The 18,286-nt window shown below is 40.4% G+C and overlaps 1 protein-coding gene across 1 annotated transcript in view; it reads right to left on the bottom strand.

Moving 5' to 3' along the window:
• Window positions 1–2,590: 2,590 nt before the first annotated feature.
• wdpcp (WD repeat containing planar cell polarity effector) overlaps window positions 2,591–18,286 on the bottom strand; it is a 66,722-nt gene continuing 51,026 nt past the window's right edge. Inside the window, exons 14-18 of the mRNA XM_080036936.1 lie at window positions 13,082–13,181; window positions 8,352–8,460; window positions 5,245–5,336; window positions 3,825–3,853; window positions 2,591–3,053 (exon numbers count right to left, since the gene is read on the bottom strand). Of these exons, the coding sequence (XP_079893062.1) occupies window positions 3,003–3,053; window positions 3,825–3,853; window positions 5,245–5,336; window positions 8,352–8,460; window positions 13,082–13,181 (381 nt within the window). The 3' untranslated portion in view covers window positions 2,591–3,002. The remainder of the gene's footprint in view (window positions 3,054–3,824; window positions 3,854–5,244; window positions 5,337–8,351; window positions 8,461–13,081; window positions 13,182–18,286) is intronic.

Raw genomic sequence — 18,286 nt, 5'->3', positions numbered from 1 at the left:
GACTCAAAGATGGTTTGGGCGTAATTTCTTCTCATGAGATACTAAACAAAATGATGAAGAAGTTCTATAATCAGTGAATTTGAGGATCTGCAAGCTGCTCTGAGGTCAGTGAGGCAGCCCAACGCTTCCTTTTCTTTCTTTGAAGTGGCTGATGGAGAAATCGGACAAGATATTTTTTTTCTGGAAAGAACAACTCCCTTCATAGCCGACTTCAGTTGCATTTTCTAGCTTCTCCCTGAAGACGTCCTCACTTCCCTGTGAAACAGTTGGATGGAAGCAATAGAAAGGTATTTGAAGAGGGCTCTTGTATTATCTCATCTGGAAAGGATGCAGCAGACCCCTGTACCAAGTCACAACTTGTCTTTTGGCCTTAAGCCCTGCAGACATGGGGAAGCTTAGCGCAGGCTTTGGGGCCTGCAGGCATCAGTGTTTCCCACCGAGGACGTGGTGTCTGTGCGTCAACAGACCTGCTGAACGACACGGTGCTAACATTTCCTCCTTCATTTAATATTGTTCTTCACTGACAACTTTCTCTCCACATACGGAGCCAAACGGAAGCAACTACGTCTGCAGAATATGCAGTGTGGGTGATGATACACACTCTAGATATTTCTCATGATTTTTGACATTATAATTTAAATTTAAGACCAGCTACAAACATGATAAATCACTATATTTGTTTAGTGTCACACAAATAACCAAAATAATCCCCTTTTAAAAACTTTTTTTTGCTTAGTGTTGATTCTTACTTTAATGGGCTGCACATTTGATGAAAAACCACCATGAAGCATTTTTAAGTCTCCAAAGAAGGACATTTGTGTTACACACACAAGCTCAGTCAGACAAAGGCATCAACTTATTTTTTGGGGTCACTTAGACCAGGGAGGGATCAAACACATAATGAATTATATTTAAATAACAGTTTTAAAATCCTTTGTATTTATTTGTATATGTTTATGTCTGATAAAACAATTGTTTTCTTGCTGTTAAATAGAGACCCCTTGTACTTGGGTACCCAGCAGGTGATTAGCATTATTGCATTGATATATTTGTTGTTATAGATGTGACCAAAAGTCGACCACAAATATAACAGCTACTGTATATTCAAAACAGATATGTGACACCGTAATTTTGTACTTTTCTTGATGAAAACATTTCAGTATGCAAAGTACGTTCACTGATTTGAGAAAAAAAAGAGAAACTTAACACTAATCTGTATTTTTTCCCCCTGGGATTCAGATCCTTCCATTCACCCTCAGTTGTATGTAAATTTGTCTCTGTGATGTGTTTACCGTTACTGCCGAGTGAAAGAAACCTTTAAAACATACAAGTTATTCCTGAGGGGAAACAATAGCAGTCCAATCAGAGTCATCATTAGATGTGATCAGGCCTCTGCAGAAACACTGCACAGCTGCTGCACTGAGGAGAGGTAAAAAACGAAACAGATAACCTGGATAATAGCAAGTGCCCGAGGCTTGATTCATTTCCAAATGTTAACAAGGCCGCTTCACAGCTCCAGCAGGCTGCGCAGTATGTTAATACCACTAATAAGCCTATCTCTGCAAGTCATCACGGATGGCAAAGATTTGAGCGTTAGGTGGTGTTGTAAAATAAAGCTGCTGGCCACATTTTAAATGAAGCATAACTATTTATGATTTCACAAAGCTGACATAATTGCTTAAAGGGTAACTGAGGAGAGCATTTGGTCTTGTACTTTGTTTCCCTTATTATGAAAGAGGAGATTTAACTGTTTGCATGTCAAAAAGGCTACTGTGTAGGCCATCAGAGAGATGGGAGGAACTTGTGCTCGCCTGTTAAGCAATTTCTCAGCTTTTATTCAAGCTGTCAAGTCAAACAATCAGGAGATAATGCAGCCTTGGTTTGTAAATTATAAACGTGTCAAGAGATGCACTAAAAGCATCGACAGATGCCACTTATCTCCAGCAGCCTCTGCAGTGTGACTGTATCATCAGAAGGGAAATATAACATTTTGATGTTTACATAAGAGAAGTATTAGTATCAGTCAGAAATGTAATTCCTTTCAGCCATCCCTCTCACAGGGGATTGACTCCCCAAAAAACATACAAGGATTTTTTTAGAGCTAACAAAACAAAAAAAAGGAGCAGAAAAGCATCCTCGCTGATCTTCTGTCCATTTTCAACATCGCTTCTTGTATATTTTTTGGTGGAAATCCTCTTAGAATGCAAAGTAAATAGATTACGATACAGTGAGGGATTAGGGCTCGCACGGCGCTGTCAGATTAGTCGGTGAGCGCAGCGCGTCGACAGCTCTGACACGGCTATGGCTGCTGTTCAGGAAAGGGGCTCCGCGCGATGCTTTAAAGACGCTGGTTGGCTCCTATTCATGAATAAAACTGTGGCCTGTAATCTCGGCCAACACAACCACACACACACACACACACACACACACACACACACACACACACACACACACACACACACACACACACACACACACACACACACACAGAGGAAGCCTGGGACCATTTAATATCAGTGGTGATGGAAGTATAGTAGAAGTCTTTATTTTTTCAGGCTGATTAATGGAAAGGTTTTAAACATCTTCTGTCATGTTTTTAAAGGCAGAACCTGGACTAACTGTTTTCTGTTAATGGTTTTAAGGTTAAGGACTTCACTGACACAGACAATAACCTGAATTCACATCCATGGAGCTGTGCAGTGTTTTTCATTTGGCTGTTAATTCAGAGATACTATGAAAGGCCTATATAAAAAAGGCAACAATGAATTTCAGCTTACGATGAACAACTTACTGAAAAACTGATGATAAAATAAACATATCTTTTTACATATAATACTCGTGCAAATACTTAGCAATCTACTGTGCTGCATAATGAGAAGCATGTCAGTCCTTATTGACCTAATAGTACAGGTAAGTGACCACTGTGCATATGACAAACTGAGATTGTGTGGTGAATAAATCATATCTTATTTTATGATATCGATTCTTGGGTGTTATTTCTTTCAAACCATTCCCAAATGGACCACATGGAGCATCCTGGGGTCGTCTTCTTCCTGTGAGAGAACAAACAGAAAAGTCAAGTTTGATAAACCCGAGCAAAGTGTAAGTATGAAGACAGCTGGTTAACACAAGCTTTCAGAGGCTTCCCATAAATCTGAATCTGTATGATGCTCCTCGTCCTGATCAACATAGTTAATTGTTAAAAATGCTCATCCCAACTTCTTAGAGCCAAAAGTGGAGTCCTTAATGCTTGTTCTATGATTTAAAAAAAAGCAGCAAATTATCATTGAGAAGCTGGAACCAGCAAATTTGTCAATCAATGTATTTATTGATTTATTTTTGACATTTATTTAATCAACATCTACTTTAACACTCCTATTAAGCAAAACATAAACATTTAATACATGTTTATCGACGCACTATAATGTAGTCAAAAGAAAATAAAAGTGTTTGCTAATAACCATTATTCCTCTTGTTTGCAGTCAAAAGCAGATTCATGTGTTTAGATGAAAATGTGCACTAGTGGACACTTTATTAGGTACATCTGTGTCTTATAATATATGGTAGGTTTTTATTCTCACTGTCAAGTTTCAGCATGAGGTCACAGTGGTGATATAGTACTGGACGGTTTTATTTTCAGAGGTGTTTATAACCCTCTACTCACTTCTCCAATTTGAAAACCACTGTACCATAATATGTATATTGTGTAATAGTTGTAACAGTAGCCTACTATATTATGATATTAAAAACAGGAGTTAAATAGAATTATTTAACTTCTGTTTTTATCTGATCCACAGAGAGACATCTATTTTTTGGACACTCACGTTCCTGTTGTCACCTTGGCTGCTTCCTGCTGAAACGACAGAAGATGTTGGGAGAATGTTAGACATTCCTGCTAACAGTCCGTGACACTTTAAACAAGTACAGCAAGCAAACATTAGACATGCATAATCACACATGGCAGCCCTACAGCACATAAACACAGCTGAGTGCCTGAACAGGTTACATGCTCGCTCAGTGTGTCGGACATGTTGCCTTTTTACTGTGTTTTTAACAAATGTAAACCGTTGTCACTCATGACGCTCTCTCTCTCTCTGAGCCCTGCGTTAATAAGTTTATGATTGACATTAAAAACCTGGCATGCCTTACACTGATATTTAAAAAGCTGATGCAAATTTCCCTCCAATATCCTGCGGTCCGGATTATCAAATGACAGGGTGATTTGATAGCGAGACAATTGCTAATCACCTGAAATTTTTTTTTATTATTAAAATGGAGAGACCAGCAAGTGAAGGAGAGGAGGAAGTGAAGAATAAGTGATATTTTGTTAATGGGTATTTTTTCCTAAATTACCTGTTAGTCATCTCAGACATCTGAGACCGGGAGAGGAGTGCACTCAGGCTACGTTTAGAGAATAAAACACAGGGCTTAACAAACACGTGACAAGGGAGCAGAACACGGTGAGATTTAATATGGTGAGGTGAACAGACCCGTAGAAGGAAGTTTGTTTTGGGGACAATTAAGAGCAAACACTCTGGGGTGGGGTTTTTAAATTAAATGGGACAAAAGAATGGATGTTTCTGTCATTTGATGAATTTTTTTTAATGTTTACACTACTAAGTCAAATCTACCCAGTAATAATATTTATACTGTAACAAGTTAAACAAACGACATGTTTTATGTCAAAGGGACTTTGAATTACAAAATGTATTGCATACAAATTTCTAAAAGATATCCCCAATTTAGCATTTGATTCTATCGTCGAAACTTAGGGCCTACATTACCCACAATGCACCACGATCACTGACATTTCTGTAGGAGTTTTTATGCTTGATTCGTGTATCGTCAATGTAGCCCTAATCAGAGATGAGGAGTAGGCTGAGGAGGTTCTGGTAAAGCTTTACTTCTTTCTAACTCCACAAATCCAGATGTTTTTCTCTTTCAAACTTGCAGTTTTCAAACTTAATCCAGAAAAAAATGCTTTTTATCTCATATGCAGCAGCGCTTCCCAAGGCCTGAAAACACATGGATGTGTAAAACTGATGGAGTTTCCCTAGAAGACGCTTATTTATATTCTTGTGATTTGTTTGCCTAAAAATATGTAAAGCTCCAGCATTAGATACCTCTTCACACACACACACACACACACACACACACACACACACACACACACACACACACACACACACACACACACACACACACAGAAAAGCAGTTGATTAAGGTTGTAAAAGACAAACCGACCTGTTAGTCTCAGTGTCCTGAACACATCTGGGTTGACGGTCACACATACGCTCTCTGCATGCGCTCTCCTCTCACTGGATCCTCCATCAGCACTGGGGAGCAAAAAGGGCAACAGTGGAGCATCTGTTGCATTTTGTTTAAGGAAAAATGTGTGTATACCTTTAAGACGGGACCATGCATTTGCCTTCTGATCTATCGGGAGTTTTACATTTTTTATTTAACTTATGAAAGAGAAAAAGGGGTACCTGTGGACCTTAACTTTGTGTCATCCCCCTCTATCTCCCCATTTCAAATTTGCTCTTCAACTATAAATAAAATGGTTAAAACACCTAAAAAATGTGAAACGAATGAGGAGAAGTTCCTCAACCCATGAAGGATCACTCTATCCTTTGGATATATCAAGTAAATTCATATTCAATTCAATTCAATTTCATTTCAATTTGGGTAAATGTACTTTACTTTCGTTGTTCCAGGACTGAATAATTATAACTTAATTATTATTTTTTTCCACAAATAGATTATTTCCCAAATGGAAAACTTTCTCAAGTCTTCCTCATCTGTTTTCTCGTGTCTTTGAACACACGTGAGTCAGTTTTTGTCTTTGCCATATTTCATCTCTTTCTTTTGTCATTGGACATCACTGACAGCCAGATATTGATCTGATGAAGGATATTGATCAGAACTCATGACTTTGGATATTTTGGCATGTGAGATGTGTAACTTCAGCACTTCAGTTTCTTCTCAACAGACACCGAAACCCTTTCCTGCTCACAGATCCTGGACATGAACGTCAAATGAAAACATACAAAGTGAAAATGAATTTGTCAAATCTACTGTCGCTCTGTACAGTAGCAGCACATTCACGTTAAAGTAAAAATAGCCTCCCCCTTTCTCCGCTGACAGAGGAGTTCATGATGAGTGAGAGAGGCCAGCAGCCATCAAAGGGAACGTTGGGATGCTTTCCAGATTCCCGAATCTCTCTCTCTCTCTCTCTCTTCTGCGATCACAGAGTCGGATTTGGGGAATGCGGGGATCGGCGAGGAGCCCCCAAACTGCCATTGTGCTCGCCCCCCTCTCTTTCCCTGCTCTTTTCTCAGCGAGCCAAACGGGAGAACGCCTGCGCTACAATGCCTCCCCTACTCCATCTCAGCTAAGCTGTCATTGGCTTCACATGAGAAACAATGAAACTTCATCGGAGACCAGATTACAAAAAACAAGAGGCGGTGGAGTTGGAGGGGAGGGGATCCATATAAATAAAATTGTTAAAAAAACGAAGGGGGGATATAGTAGAATAAAAAAAAGGGAGAAGCTTTTGTCTGTGGCTATTATCTGTTGGGAGGTTTGGGGATCTGCTTTCTTAGCCTCCGTCAGTGGTGCAGGGGAAGACCTGGGGTAGTACGACCGGGCTTTTGGCTGCCAAATCGCCCTAACCCTCTTTACCACACTTTTTTTTCTCCTCTCGTTCCTTTGACTGTTTTTTAAAAAGAGCTTAGGACACAGACTCTCTCTCTTTCTCTGTCTCTTTCCCTCTCTCTCTGGACCCAGCTTGTTTAAATTGGCTGATATGAAGGGATTTGGGATGGATGGAGGGGGCTTAGAGAAAGGCAGAGTAGAGGGGTTGGGGGGGGGGGTGTGCAGAGAGTCATCAGTGTTACAGTCGAACAGCCATGAAAAGCCTATGAGGATGAAAAGAACAAGAGTGCCTTTTTTATCTAATGCACACAAATCCCATATAAATACTCCAATATGTTGGTTGGGGTATGACAAGGAATGCCCCTCCATCACTTCCTCCCACCACCGCTTCCCACAATAATAGAGACGTGGATGGCTATATTTGTATGTATCTGTTTGTGTGTGTGTGTGTGTGTGTGTGTGTGTGTGTGTGTGTATGTGAGAGTCAGGGACAAAGACAGGGATGCTTGCAGTGTGTCTTTAGTCACACTGTTTCAACGTGTCATTCATGCAGACGAGTGTATTAGACAATCACTGGGAAACAGTGAGTTTTTATCTGCACTCCGGAGACTGAACCGTGGTGAAAAAACGGACTCCGGTTGAGTTTTATAAATGTGGCGTTGGGACTCGCTGGAGAGCATAAGACCCGGAACTGATGTGGCTTTGACATTTTGAAACGTTGCTGGAAGTGAAGGCGTTTAGGCTGCAGATGGGTCATTTAGCCACAGATGCTCTCATGCAATTCATACAGAGACAATGGCGAGTCGCTGTGGGAGAGGAGATGACATGTACGACCCAAAAGTCAAACAGTGAATCATCTGCTCACAAAATCTGTCTGTGGCCTTCATTTATAGCAATATTTAGTATTTGTTAAAATCGGATTTGAGCAATATTTGTATTATAATGTAACAAGTGTTGAAAGTGCTTGCTCTTAATGAGGGACCCACAGTGAATTATGAGCCGACTCCGCAGCTTGTCTCAGTCGTACAAAGCTTTATAGTGAGTTGGTGAACATAGTGCATCAGCCGATAGAAGATTGCATGCACAATAGGGAAATAACTTCTTGAGTTTTCGCTTCTTAAGACCCTGAATATGCTATCACTCAAGTAAAACGAACAGGAGGGGTGTGAAGACTTTTGCATTTTGAATTTATTTCATCTAGTTTTTTATTATTCAAGTGGGTTTTAATATCCATCTGATTTTATTATCAAGTCACCCTTATTGTCATTCTTAATGCCCATTCATTGTGGCAGTCTATCAGTTTTTATGTTCAATCTATGTCTATTTTAATGTGAACCATTCGGTAATTTCCTAGCATAAAGCAGTCTGAGCTGTTTTTCTGGTATTACAAGGTGCTACACAAATAAAGTTTATCATTATTATTATTACATTAGCAGCTGAAGAGACAGATTTTTTATCTCAAGAGACCAAAAACTGAGCTAAAAGTGAGTGAATATTGGAGATAATCACAACACAAAATTAAACATTATGTTGTCCTGTGCTGAATATGTACATACACAAAAAACTGTTTGCTCATGGGTTCAACATATAGATGTAAGAAGACATATATCATTGTTAGCGGACAAAACATACTGTATAATTAGTGAAATGTGTATTGGTTAAAATGAAAGCAGGCACATTGAACTGTAACTCACTGAGTAGTGGGAGCACCTGGACATGAAGTTCCTGTTGCACCCTGGTACCTCTCCGTCTGTCTGTCACTGGAACCACACACATCACTGTGTCTGCTTCTCACAGGATCCTCTAACACACAAAAACACATAAGGATAAGCAAAAATATATATGTTTATGTACAGTATATATATATATATATATATATATATATATATATATATATATTATCACATAATCATCACTATTTCATCATTATTCTTTGTGAGACTGGTTAAATCCACAGCATAATAGTCTGGTAATGTTCATCAAAGAGTTCACTGACCCTTTGTATGTGCTGCAATGTTTATCAACTCATTTATTCAGGTTCTTCTTCCTCTATATTGCGTGTTCCTATTTCTTTACCCCGAAAAAGCCCTGGGATCCAAACACTGGCCTGTCGCATTCATTGACAGTGATTAGCACCTTCTTCCCTTAGCCCTGTGATCCATCATCTCTACATGGTTTGCGTAAACAGCCACATGTACGCAAGTGTTGTCTCTTTCTCATTTTGACGTCATGCCTTTTGACGATCATGTTTCTGATAAACACCAAGGAAAAGATTCTAAATTGACACGAGAAGTCAAACCGTAATGGATGTAACAGAGCATCCAGCGGAGCTGAGAGTGGGAACAGAAACAAAACGCTGCTTTCCTTCAACACACACCGCAGCTAACAGGCTTTCACCACGACGAGCAAGAACGGAGAAAGAGAGAGAGAGGAGGTGGAGAAGTGGATCTTCAGATAAAGCTCTTGTCTCGTTGCCCATTTCAAGACCCTGCAGTCACATCAGCCATTGTGAGGGGGAGACAGAACCATCGGGCAACCAAAGTGGCTTTGCCTCTTGGCAAAAACGCTCTTCCAAAGAAAGAAGACATAGAGAGGAAGAGAAAGAGGCATTCCCTCGCACTTGTTCGCTACTCTGCCTCTCACAATGCCCTATCTATCTAAATCAACACACTTGTCAGCCAGACAGCTATAAGCGATTTCCAACGCTGTTATGAAAAGGAAGCATTTCTAAGCTGAAATGTGTGTCTTCTATTGTGCGTTCATGTGCGTGTGTGTGTGTGTGTGTGTGTATAAGCGATGGCAGGATCTATGTACAGCGTTTACACAAAGGATGCAACTAAAAATGAGAAGAGGTGCATAGAAATGTGTGTTGTCTCTGCCCAATTTGATTCCAAGTCCAAGACTGATGCTGCTAGAGCATTGCAAAAGACACCCACTTTAAAGAAACACTAGATCTGGTATTGAGTCATTTCTTTGTGTGAGAGAAATCAGCCAAACAATAACATGAGAAATGCTCCCCTTTCGAATGTTCCTTTTTTCCAATGCAAATCAACTCGTTTCTATAATTTTTCTTGAAGTGATATGAAATAATCCAGGGTGTGGATCGCCTTCTTCATCGTCTGATTTCACTCCTGCTCAAGGAAAAGCACAGTTGGTTGGTTTTATGTGCAACCAGGCAGTAGATGATATAAGCTTGATACTCTTATGCTTGTCACTACATTCCATCTACATTTACATCCAGTAGCAGGCTTACTTATCTGAGCATAAAGACATATGGATACCAAGGGAAACGGTTAGCCTGGCTGCCTATAAAAACGTAAGAAATTCCAACTTCCAGCACATTTAAATGAAACAAATGAACAAGTTTGTTTCTTGTTGCTGTGTTTTGTACCAACTAGAGAGGCAGCACATTCAGCAGAAAAAAGCCCAACATGCAGGAGACGTAATCAGCTGCCTGAAGCATCTCATTAGGCTCCTCCCAATGCACCTGTATCTGAACTCCTCACCTTCTGATTCAAACAGAAACATAACTCCATGAAATAAACAAAAAGCATATAAGCTAGTGCTCAAACTAAGCTGAATTAAAATGCATTAGTATTGTCTCAGCACTTTTTAAATAAATAAAAATGGAGTTCCTATATGCAACTTGAAGACAGGTTTTCTCAGTAATTGCATAAGAGTGGTTTTAAAAAAAAACTAATACCCTGCAGGACATTCCTCTCTGTGATTATGGGAAATTCCCTTCCTACGATAATGTTAAGTGTAGAAACCTGTTGCACCCACAGAGAAAAACAAAACACCAACAATATACTAGTGTTGGTACGGTACACTACAAACACAGGATTATGAACTGTAGTAAAATAGGTTAAATGTCAATGTCTCTGATTACTAATTACTCTGTATATGATCTGTCACCGTTGAAGTCTTAGGTTTGTTTTAGCACCGTACTTCTCATGTAAAATACGCCTACATTTAATCCAAGTGTGTAAAATGTACATTCTGGTTAGGTGTGCGTACTGTAAATGAGTGGTACGGATAATTTCACAGGAAACCAGCTCTGACTTCACTGTAGGCAACCAAACAGGCTGCTTTTAATATATATATTTTTTTACTAGAAATGGCTGCTTCATGCAGGATTCAGTCTGACCTGCTTCCCGTGTCAAACCAAACTGAACACATACAATACACATATTTACACAAACACATATGTCTCCGAGGGCCATTCTGAATTTGATCTGTAGAATGTGACTGAGTGCGAACAAACACATTTCAGTCTGTGTGTGTGTGTGTGTTCGTTCAAACAGTAGATGTATGTAGTTGCACTGTGGGAACTTTTGTTCGAAACAGCATGTGACTGATGTCTGTGTTTAATCAGTGCGGTATTTATTAAAGCAAGTCATTATCTTACATGTCTTGCTTTGAAAAACCATGCTAAATAAACTGATGTACTGTATATGTCATTAATTCTTAATCAAAATATTGTATTAAAAAACTCAACTTGACACAACTAAACTACAACCTCACATAGAAAACGGAGTTGGAAGAAGTATTCAGGTCCTTAACCTCTTCAGTGGAGCCCTCTGCTTGAAGCTAGCCACTCATTATTAATGACCTGGCTTTTCTGCTCTGTTAATACGCTGTGTCTAATTGTCAAAGAGTGGACGCAAAACAATATGGCAAACCAACACACACAGACACAAGCGGATGTACAACGTACAAATACTTAAAACACACATGGACGGATATGTACACACACACACGAGCGGATGTTCACACACTAAAACAGACAGACACTTCAAAAGAGAGGTGTTTAACAATCATCACTTCTGACTGTGACACGGTGTCAGTATCCTCCTCGTGTGTGTGTGTCTTTTCCGAACACACACTTACAGCCAAGCCATCTACCATAAAGCCTGTTGAAGTGGGAATGTGTTGTTTTGCGTTTGTGGACATCTGCCTCTTGTCAAATACCTGATAAGTTATTTAATATAAAACCTACAGTGTGCAGGTTTGCAGAGCTGGAAGAACAAACATTGAAACAGTGTTTACGTAAAGGCTCTAATGAAATCAGTTATCCTGTTAAGCTCTGAGATCAGCTGGTTATATATGTTTTAATGGAATAGCCAAGTATACTGCTACAACACACAGTAAAATAGTTGAGCTACAAAGGCCTTCACCTTCTAATTTTTGTTTCTGTATTTTATCTTTTTAGTTCTTCCCTCCCTCTTGTTCCTTTGCCATCTCTCCTTTTCCTTTTCCTTTTTCTCCTCTGCCCCTTCCTCCCTCCCTCTCTTTGCAGTTCTGTTGTCCAAGGATAGGATGTGCTGCAGGTGATGGAGGTAAATCATCGAGGACATAATTAAGAGGCTTATGAGGAGGAGTGTGCGTGTTGCGCATCACATTAGAAAAAGAAAAAAAGGAAACTGCATGAAAACAGGCCTCATAGTTACACAAACGCTCATTTTCATTCACAGACAAACACACAGACGCTCGGCCTCAGGGGTTTGACCTTATACAGTGGAGTTAAATACCTCTCGTGCCTCATTTGGTTGTGAGGGACTACACACACACACACACACACACACACACACACACACACACACACACACACACACACACACACACACACACACAGCCTTCTGGTGTGTTTTAAGCACCAATGAAGGACTCATCAGACATGTTCATCTAGTTCCTTCACAAATTTTAATGTTTTCTGCCCGTTGGCCCTTGAAGCCTCAGTAAGGAATTGCGTGTATGTGTTTGTGTGTGCTTGTGTGTGTGTGCGTGTGTGATTAGGAACTCGGCTTGATCCCCTCTGGTATGTGCTTTCGGGTGTGTTTGTCAAAGGGCAGTAGCACAGCCTGAAGTAATGACAAAAAAAGGCCCTTCGCTGGTTTCCTCCCTTTGCTGGTTTATCCCAAGACTTTGGTGCGATATATTTAATTAGTCTGACATTAAACACATTGTTTTTCAACTCTTTACACTTTATCTCACACATTTTATTTAATTGGGGGGAGGGGAAGGGGCACGTTTCCAAACAAAGATTTCGTGCTGGTGATTATGTCGGCCTAAAAGGTTGATGTCAGTTCTATTTCATTTTAAAAACATCTATGAAAACTTTTCTAACAATCTGTCTTCTAATCAGTACTATAGATTATATTGTCATGAAAAGGGCAGCAGGTTATGTGGATTTTACATAAATATTTCTTTGTCAAACACGATCTGATTTAATTCTCTTTTGTGCTATTAAACAAGGGTGAGAGCCTCAGAAAATACCTGGTGTTAGATGTCAGAGAGGAGGTGTCGGAGTGGGTGAGTTACCGAGGTTATCAGGAGTCCACCTCCCATTTCAGACGTCAGGGGGGAAATAACGAGTCACATTTTGGTGTCTTTCTGGTGTAGACATTATGATTATTTTTCTTACCGTTGCCTGCGACGGCCTGGGCCTCAATTTCATTTGCTTTCCTCTTGGCCACATCCGCTAGCACCACCTCGCCCTTATCGCTGGCAACATAATGGAGGTCCTTTGAAGGTAATGCAAGAAAGAAAGAAACGTGAACGTTAATCTAAAATGAATCTAGGCTCCGATGACAATAGTTTTTTTTTCAGTGGTGGGAGAGGGGGGTGTTTTGGCGGGAGAAGGAAGAAACAGATGAAATGACAGAAGAAATGAGCCGTTTGAAGCCCAACATCAGAAAGAGCACCGGTTGGATGAAATGCCGGTTCCTCCAAAAAACTTTGAAATCAGCCCCCCCCCCCCCTCGCACACTCCCTCGTCTCTCCGGTTTTGAACTGAGGAGGATGTTATCTGTCACATTTCAAAAGTGGGAGAGGAGGCGACGGACTGTTCACCTTTCAGAAACGCTGGTATTCTCTCTTTACAGAGAAACATATCCAGCTGAGCACATTACTATATCAGCCTGTGACAATATTGGAAACAGCGTGTCTCCTCTGTATCTCTCTGTTTGAGTCTTACAGGGCCGAAAAGAGAGATACTATTGCCTAATGATGTCTGAGGGTGGCTGATTTTATGCTCAACGCTACCATACTATTCGTTATACCCACGGCTGTTCCTGTTTTAGAAAAAAGGAAGAATTAAAAAAAAAAAAAAAAAAAAAATACTAAATAAATTACACTGCTGTACTGTATATTGTGGACGGGGTAAAACAGCACCAGGTATATAAATGTTTTGTCAAACATGTTTTGTTATACATTTTGTTTAGCAGTGACCTTCTAGTAAGGAAAATAATATTATATTTATAATATATTTATTGGATAATTTTTGGGATATTAACTGCAAAAATCAGTAATGCTTAGAATAAAGTATATTTCATACTTTATATTAATATGTACAAAGGAGTTAGGACAAAGCTTGGTCCTATTAGAACAAAATCATGTTGTTTTATGTTGTTGAAGTGGTTTAGTTGTGTCAGGACTTGTGCTCAAATGCTAAATGACCATATAAACAGTATCAGTGACCAGTGTTTAATAAGCTAACAGGGGCAAAAGCATCACGATCATATACAACTTGGTCTTGTGCAGAAAGGTCATCGATTTGAAAATCTCCCAGAAAGGCTTTGAAATAAATGGAAAAACATGCTGGTAACAACTATCAACATGTGGCCCTGGATGCTGGTCAATAACCAGCGGTAAAGGCTGAGAGTGAACTGGTCAGCTGCCAGTAGGAAAGTGTTGCTCTCAGGGGAATAGCAAGATGGTGCTGAAGGAAATAAATACGAATGAATTTGATAAAGTTGGAAAAAAAATCATCAACACTCAACCTCTTTAATTGATTGAACAGAGTGAATCACACTCTCATCCTGGCACCCAAGAAGGGGCTACTCAGGGTCGAAGGGTTTCCCTGGGCCGAGTGCAGGGCCTGAGGGCCCATCAAAGGGTGCAGCGCATTAAGTCTTCCGCCTCAGCGACATCACAGGACATCAGTGCCGTGACTCAGGGCTCGCCATGGATAACCCTCAGCTGGCTAAAGCAAGCCCCCAGCTGGGCCTGCACCCGGCCCTAATACCCCCATATTGTTACCCTGCTTTTGTGCCCCAAGAGGAGGGGAGAGGGGGGTGCTGGTTTCCAAAAGAGCTGGGGAGCAGGGAGGGATTGAGCCAGGAAAAGAGGGGGAGTAAAAGAGAATGAGAGAGACGGGTGATGAAATTGAAGAGTATGAATGGGAACAGATTGGGTAATTACAGTGTGGTGCCTGCCCTCTGTGGCGAGGAGTTAGGAGGAAATGTGAAAATGGCCGACAACAAAATGGCCTCAAAAGAACCTAAATCGGCTCCCAGGATTGAGGTGGCTAATTCAGCTGCTGTGAACGGGGACATGGCCCCTCAATTAGATATGAGTGAGGCTTCCTAATTGATAACAAACAGAGCAGCGGAAGATTAAAACAGGCAAGAAAGGAGATGAAGCATTACGGGGAAATGATAGTGCAGGTGTGAGAGAGAGAGAAACATAAAAGACATGAAGAAGGCAAAATTCAAAACTAGGGTTTTCATGTGAGGGAGGGAGAGATGCAGTGAGAGAAGCAGCGAGAGAGAGAGAGAGAGAGAGAGAGAGAGAGAAAGAGAGAGAGAGAGAGCGATTGTATGACAGACAGAACAGAACAATATGAACATTTGATGCCGGGGTGCTTTATTCCAGCTTAGCTCCTCATAATACGGTCTGAATGTGGATAGAGGGACCCAGAGAAAGAATAAACGAATGAACAAACCTCTTATGAGAGACAGAGAGAGAGAGAGAGAGAGAGAGAGAGAGAGAGAGAGAGAGAGAGAGAGAGAGAGGAGTATCAGCCCGACTTAGAAGGGATAACAATAATACTGCATATAAAACCATCAGATATTACACCTCTTATTCCCCGACGCTCAAACGCGACACTAATCTTATTTATAAAAGAGCTTTAAGGGTTGCAGTGCCTGATAAAGAGGGGCGTTTCAGTGGGCCATTTTTTGGGAGTAAAGGGTGAGAGGGGATGGGGGTGGGGGGTGAGTGGACGCTAAGAGCCTGATATTGACTGATATTTGGGATACCTCCAAGTAAATGAGGGATTAGGTTAACTGGCACACAGCGGCGCTTACGACACATTAATAGACGGGCCCATGTCTGTTGGTAACTGCCAAACAGGATTGATGGGAAGAACACATGTGAACGTGTCATTGTGGATTAGTTATTAAATGCACAGAGAAACTTATTACTGAATGATACAGGTTCCACGCTCACAATGCAGCAATCATGAATGTAAAGGCTAACATTTTGACAATTGTGATTTCTGACTACCATGTGTACATTTGATTGTGGGAAAGGTACAGATCGAGATATATTTCCGTAATCTGTAATGTTATTTGCAGCATCACTGGAGCTATTTTTTGTGTTTATTATTTCAGATTTAGATGTAATAATACTACTACTTAAATATGTAAGTGTGATTTGGTGTAGAGAGGTAATGAGAAAAGTGTTATGGCAGTAATAGCAAAAATATTCCTGCTGGTCTCAAATGTATTTTTTACAAATGATTAAAAACACGTCCAATGAGAGAACAATTCTGTATCTAAAATGTCTTCATGTTGGCAACTAAATGCACTATATTTAGCTTAGTTCAAAATGCTTTCTATTGATATTTTCAAGCAAAGATAGTTTGGTGACATGGGCAACACGATAGATATATATATTTAGTTTATATCATATTTATTATATTATTTCGTCACATCTTAAAAAAAGGTACATGATATTTGCAGTATTTTTTTTTATAGATATTTCTCATGTTGTAAACTCAAATAAAGGATAATTTGTCCATACAGTTTATTTCACTGACAACTGCAGACCAATCTCTTGCTAACAGCCGAAAGTAAGCTTTTCTTGGAATTTGCTCCCTCAAAATAATTCCACGCATTAAAAGTACAATGGGTCAACCAATAACGCAGCACTTTTTGTTTAAAATGCCACCATGCAACGTTATATTATGTGACATGTTCTAAAAAGCATCACGAAGGAATAAGTAAATGAGTGATTTGGGACGCAGCCTCAGTCTCTGTGTTTCTGCCTCTATGTTTGTAAAATATCAGCATCAAAAGGTTCTGCAGAGAAGCTTTTGCTCTTTGATTCTGAGGAACGGACATCAAATCCTGATGGTTACTTTTGAAGTTTTTCAGACTCCATTGCCACCCCTGGAAATATTTTAGACAAATGTCACATCGTCTGCATTTAACCAGCTAAACCAAGAAGTAAGACAAAATACACCAATAATAATAAATCCCAGAATTTCGATGTAGATTAATGATGAGAAGCTCGAATTGTCCTTTGCCAAAAAACATACCATCAAAATCAAATATTGACTTGGGAGACTGGACACAAATCCACATAGGCACAAGCATGCAAACATGAAAATATATATATTCACTAATTAACATCAGGCATAATCCCCGGGCATGAGCACATTCGCTGAACGTGCACACAGGCGTGCGGACACATCCACACACACTTGTTTTCTGACACACCTGTTATCCAGGAGCCTTGTGTTTGACTAGCACTTCTATCAGATAGGTGTTAAGGACTTAACGTTTTAATAACGCTAATTACTCATCTGAGCGACAACAATGAGCTTATTGCCAAAGACGTGCGATACCTCCTCCTCCTCCTTCAGTGCCTTCAACCCGGCGTCAGATAGGGGAGGAAGATAGGGGGTGAACCCAAAAGACGCAGCTTGCCTTACTGCGAGCGTATCTAACGGGAAACAGTACAAGCCCTCATTGGGGAACAAAAGAGCCGGCATCTGATTCGGCTATCACACAATTTGATTTAATTAACAAACTGCATCAAGAGGGAGAAGAAGACGAAAAGAGGAGGAAGGAGGTGGAGAGAAAAAAACTTGTCGTTGGCTTGACTTGGCTGACGAATGACCTAATTGGTTACATTATCAACTCATTATCAAAGGCTAATTAGGGAGCTACAGAACAGCGCCAATTATGAAGAAAAAAATGCAAACGACTCAGTAACCCCCTACCACTACATACAACCCCCACCCACCCCAACCTCCACCCTCGGCAAAACACCCCCCTACCACCAATTCCTCCTCCCCCTCAATTTAGCCTGACACTAAAGTGTTTCATTTTAACAAAAGCTTTCTTTTTTTGTAAATAAGAGAAAAGAAAAGAGAAAAAAAGGCTTGGAGGGCCTCTATTGTTAGCTAGGAAACAATGGGGATTGAAGGGGTGTTGGTTGTGGGGACAGTGGGGGTTTGGTGATAGAGGGGGAGTGTATCATGCTGGGCATTTCTGGAAGAGGTGAGGGAGTGTGTGTTATCTATGTGTGTTTGAGTGTGTGCATCGTATCAAGGGCGATGGTGCGTTATTGAGTTTTTGTGGGCAAGTTTGGAAAGGGTTGGTCGAAGGTGGGGGGTTGCCCTCATTAACCCCCTCCTCCTCAACCCAATCAGCCGAGTAGCAGGTTAAAGAAACAACACAACCTAATTAGAGCCAAGGACAGGCCGAGGGGTGAAATGTCAACGTCCTCTCTTCTCTTTTTATTTTTCTTTCTCTCTAGCACTCTTTTCAGCTGATGAGCTGCTGCTCTCTTGGTCGCTGAGGCAAAAAAAAACACACTTTTGTGAGTGAGCATTAAC

Source organism: Ammodytes marinus (genome assembly GCF_949987685.1).
Source record: "Ammodytes marinus genome assembly, chromosome: 11".
In the NCBI taxonomy this organism is placed as follows: Eukaryota; Metazoa; Chordata; class Actinopteri; order Uranoscopiformes; family Ammodytidae; genus Ammodytes; species Ammodytes marinus.
This window is presented reverse-complemented; position numbering and strand designations above follow the sequence as displayed.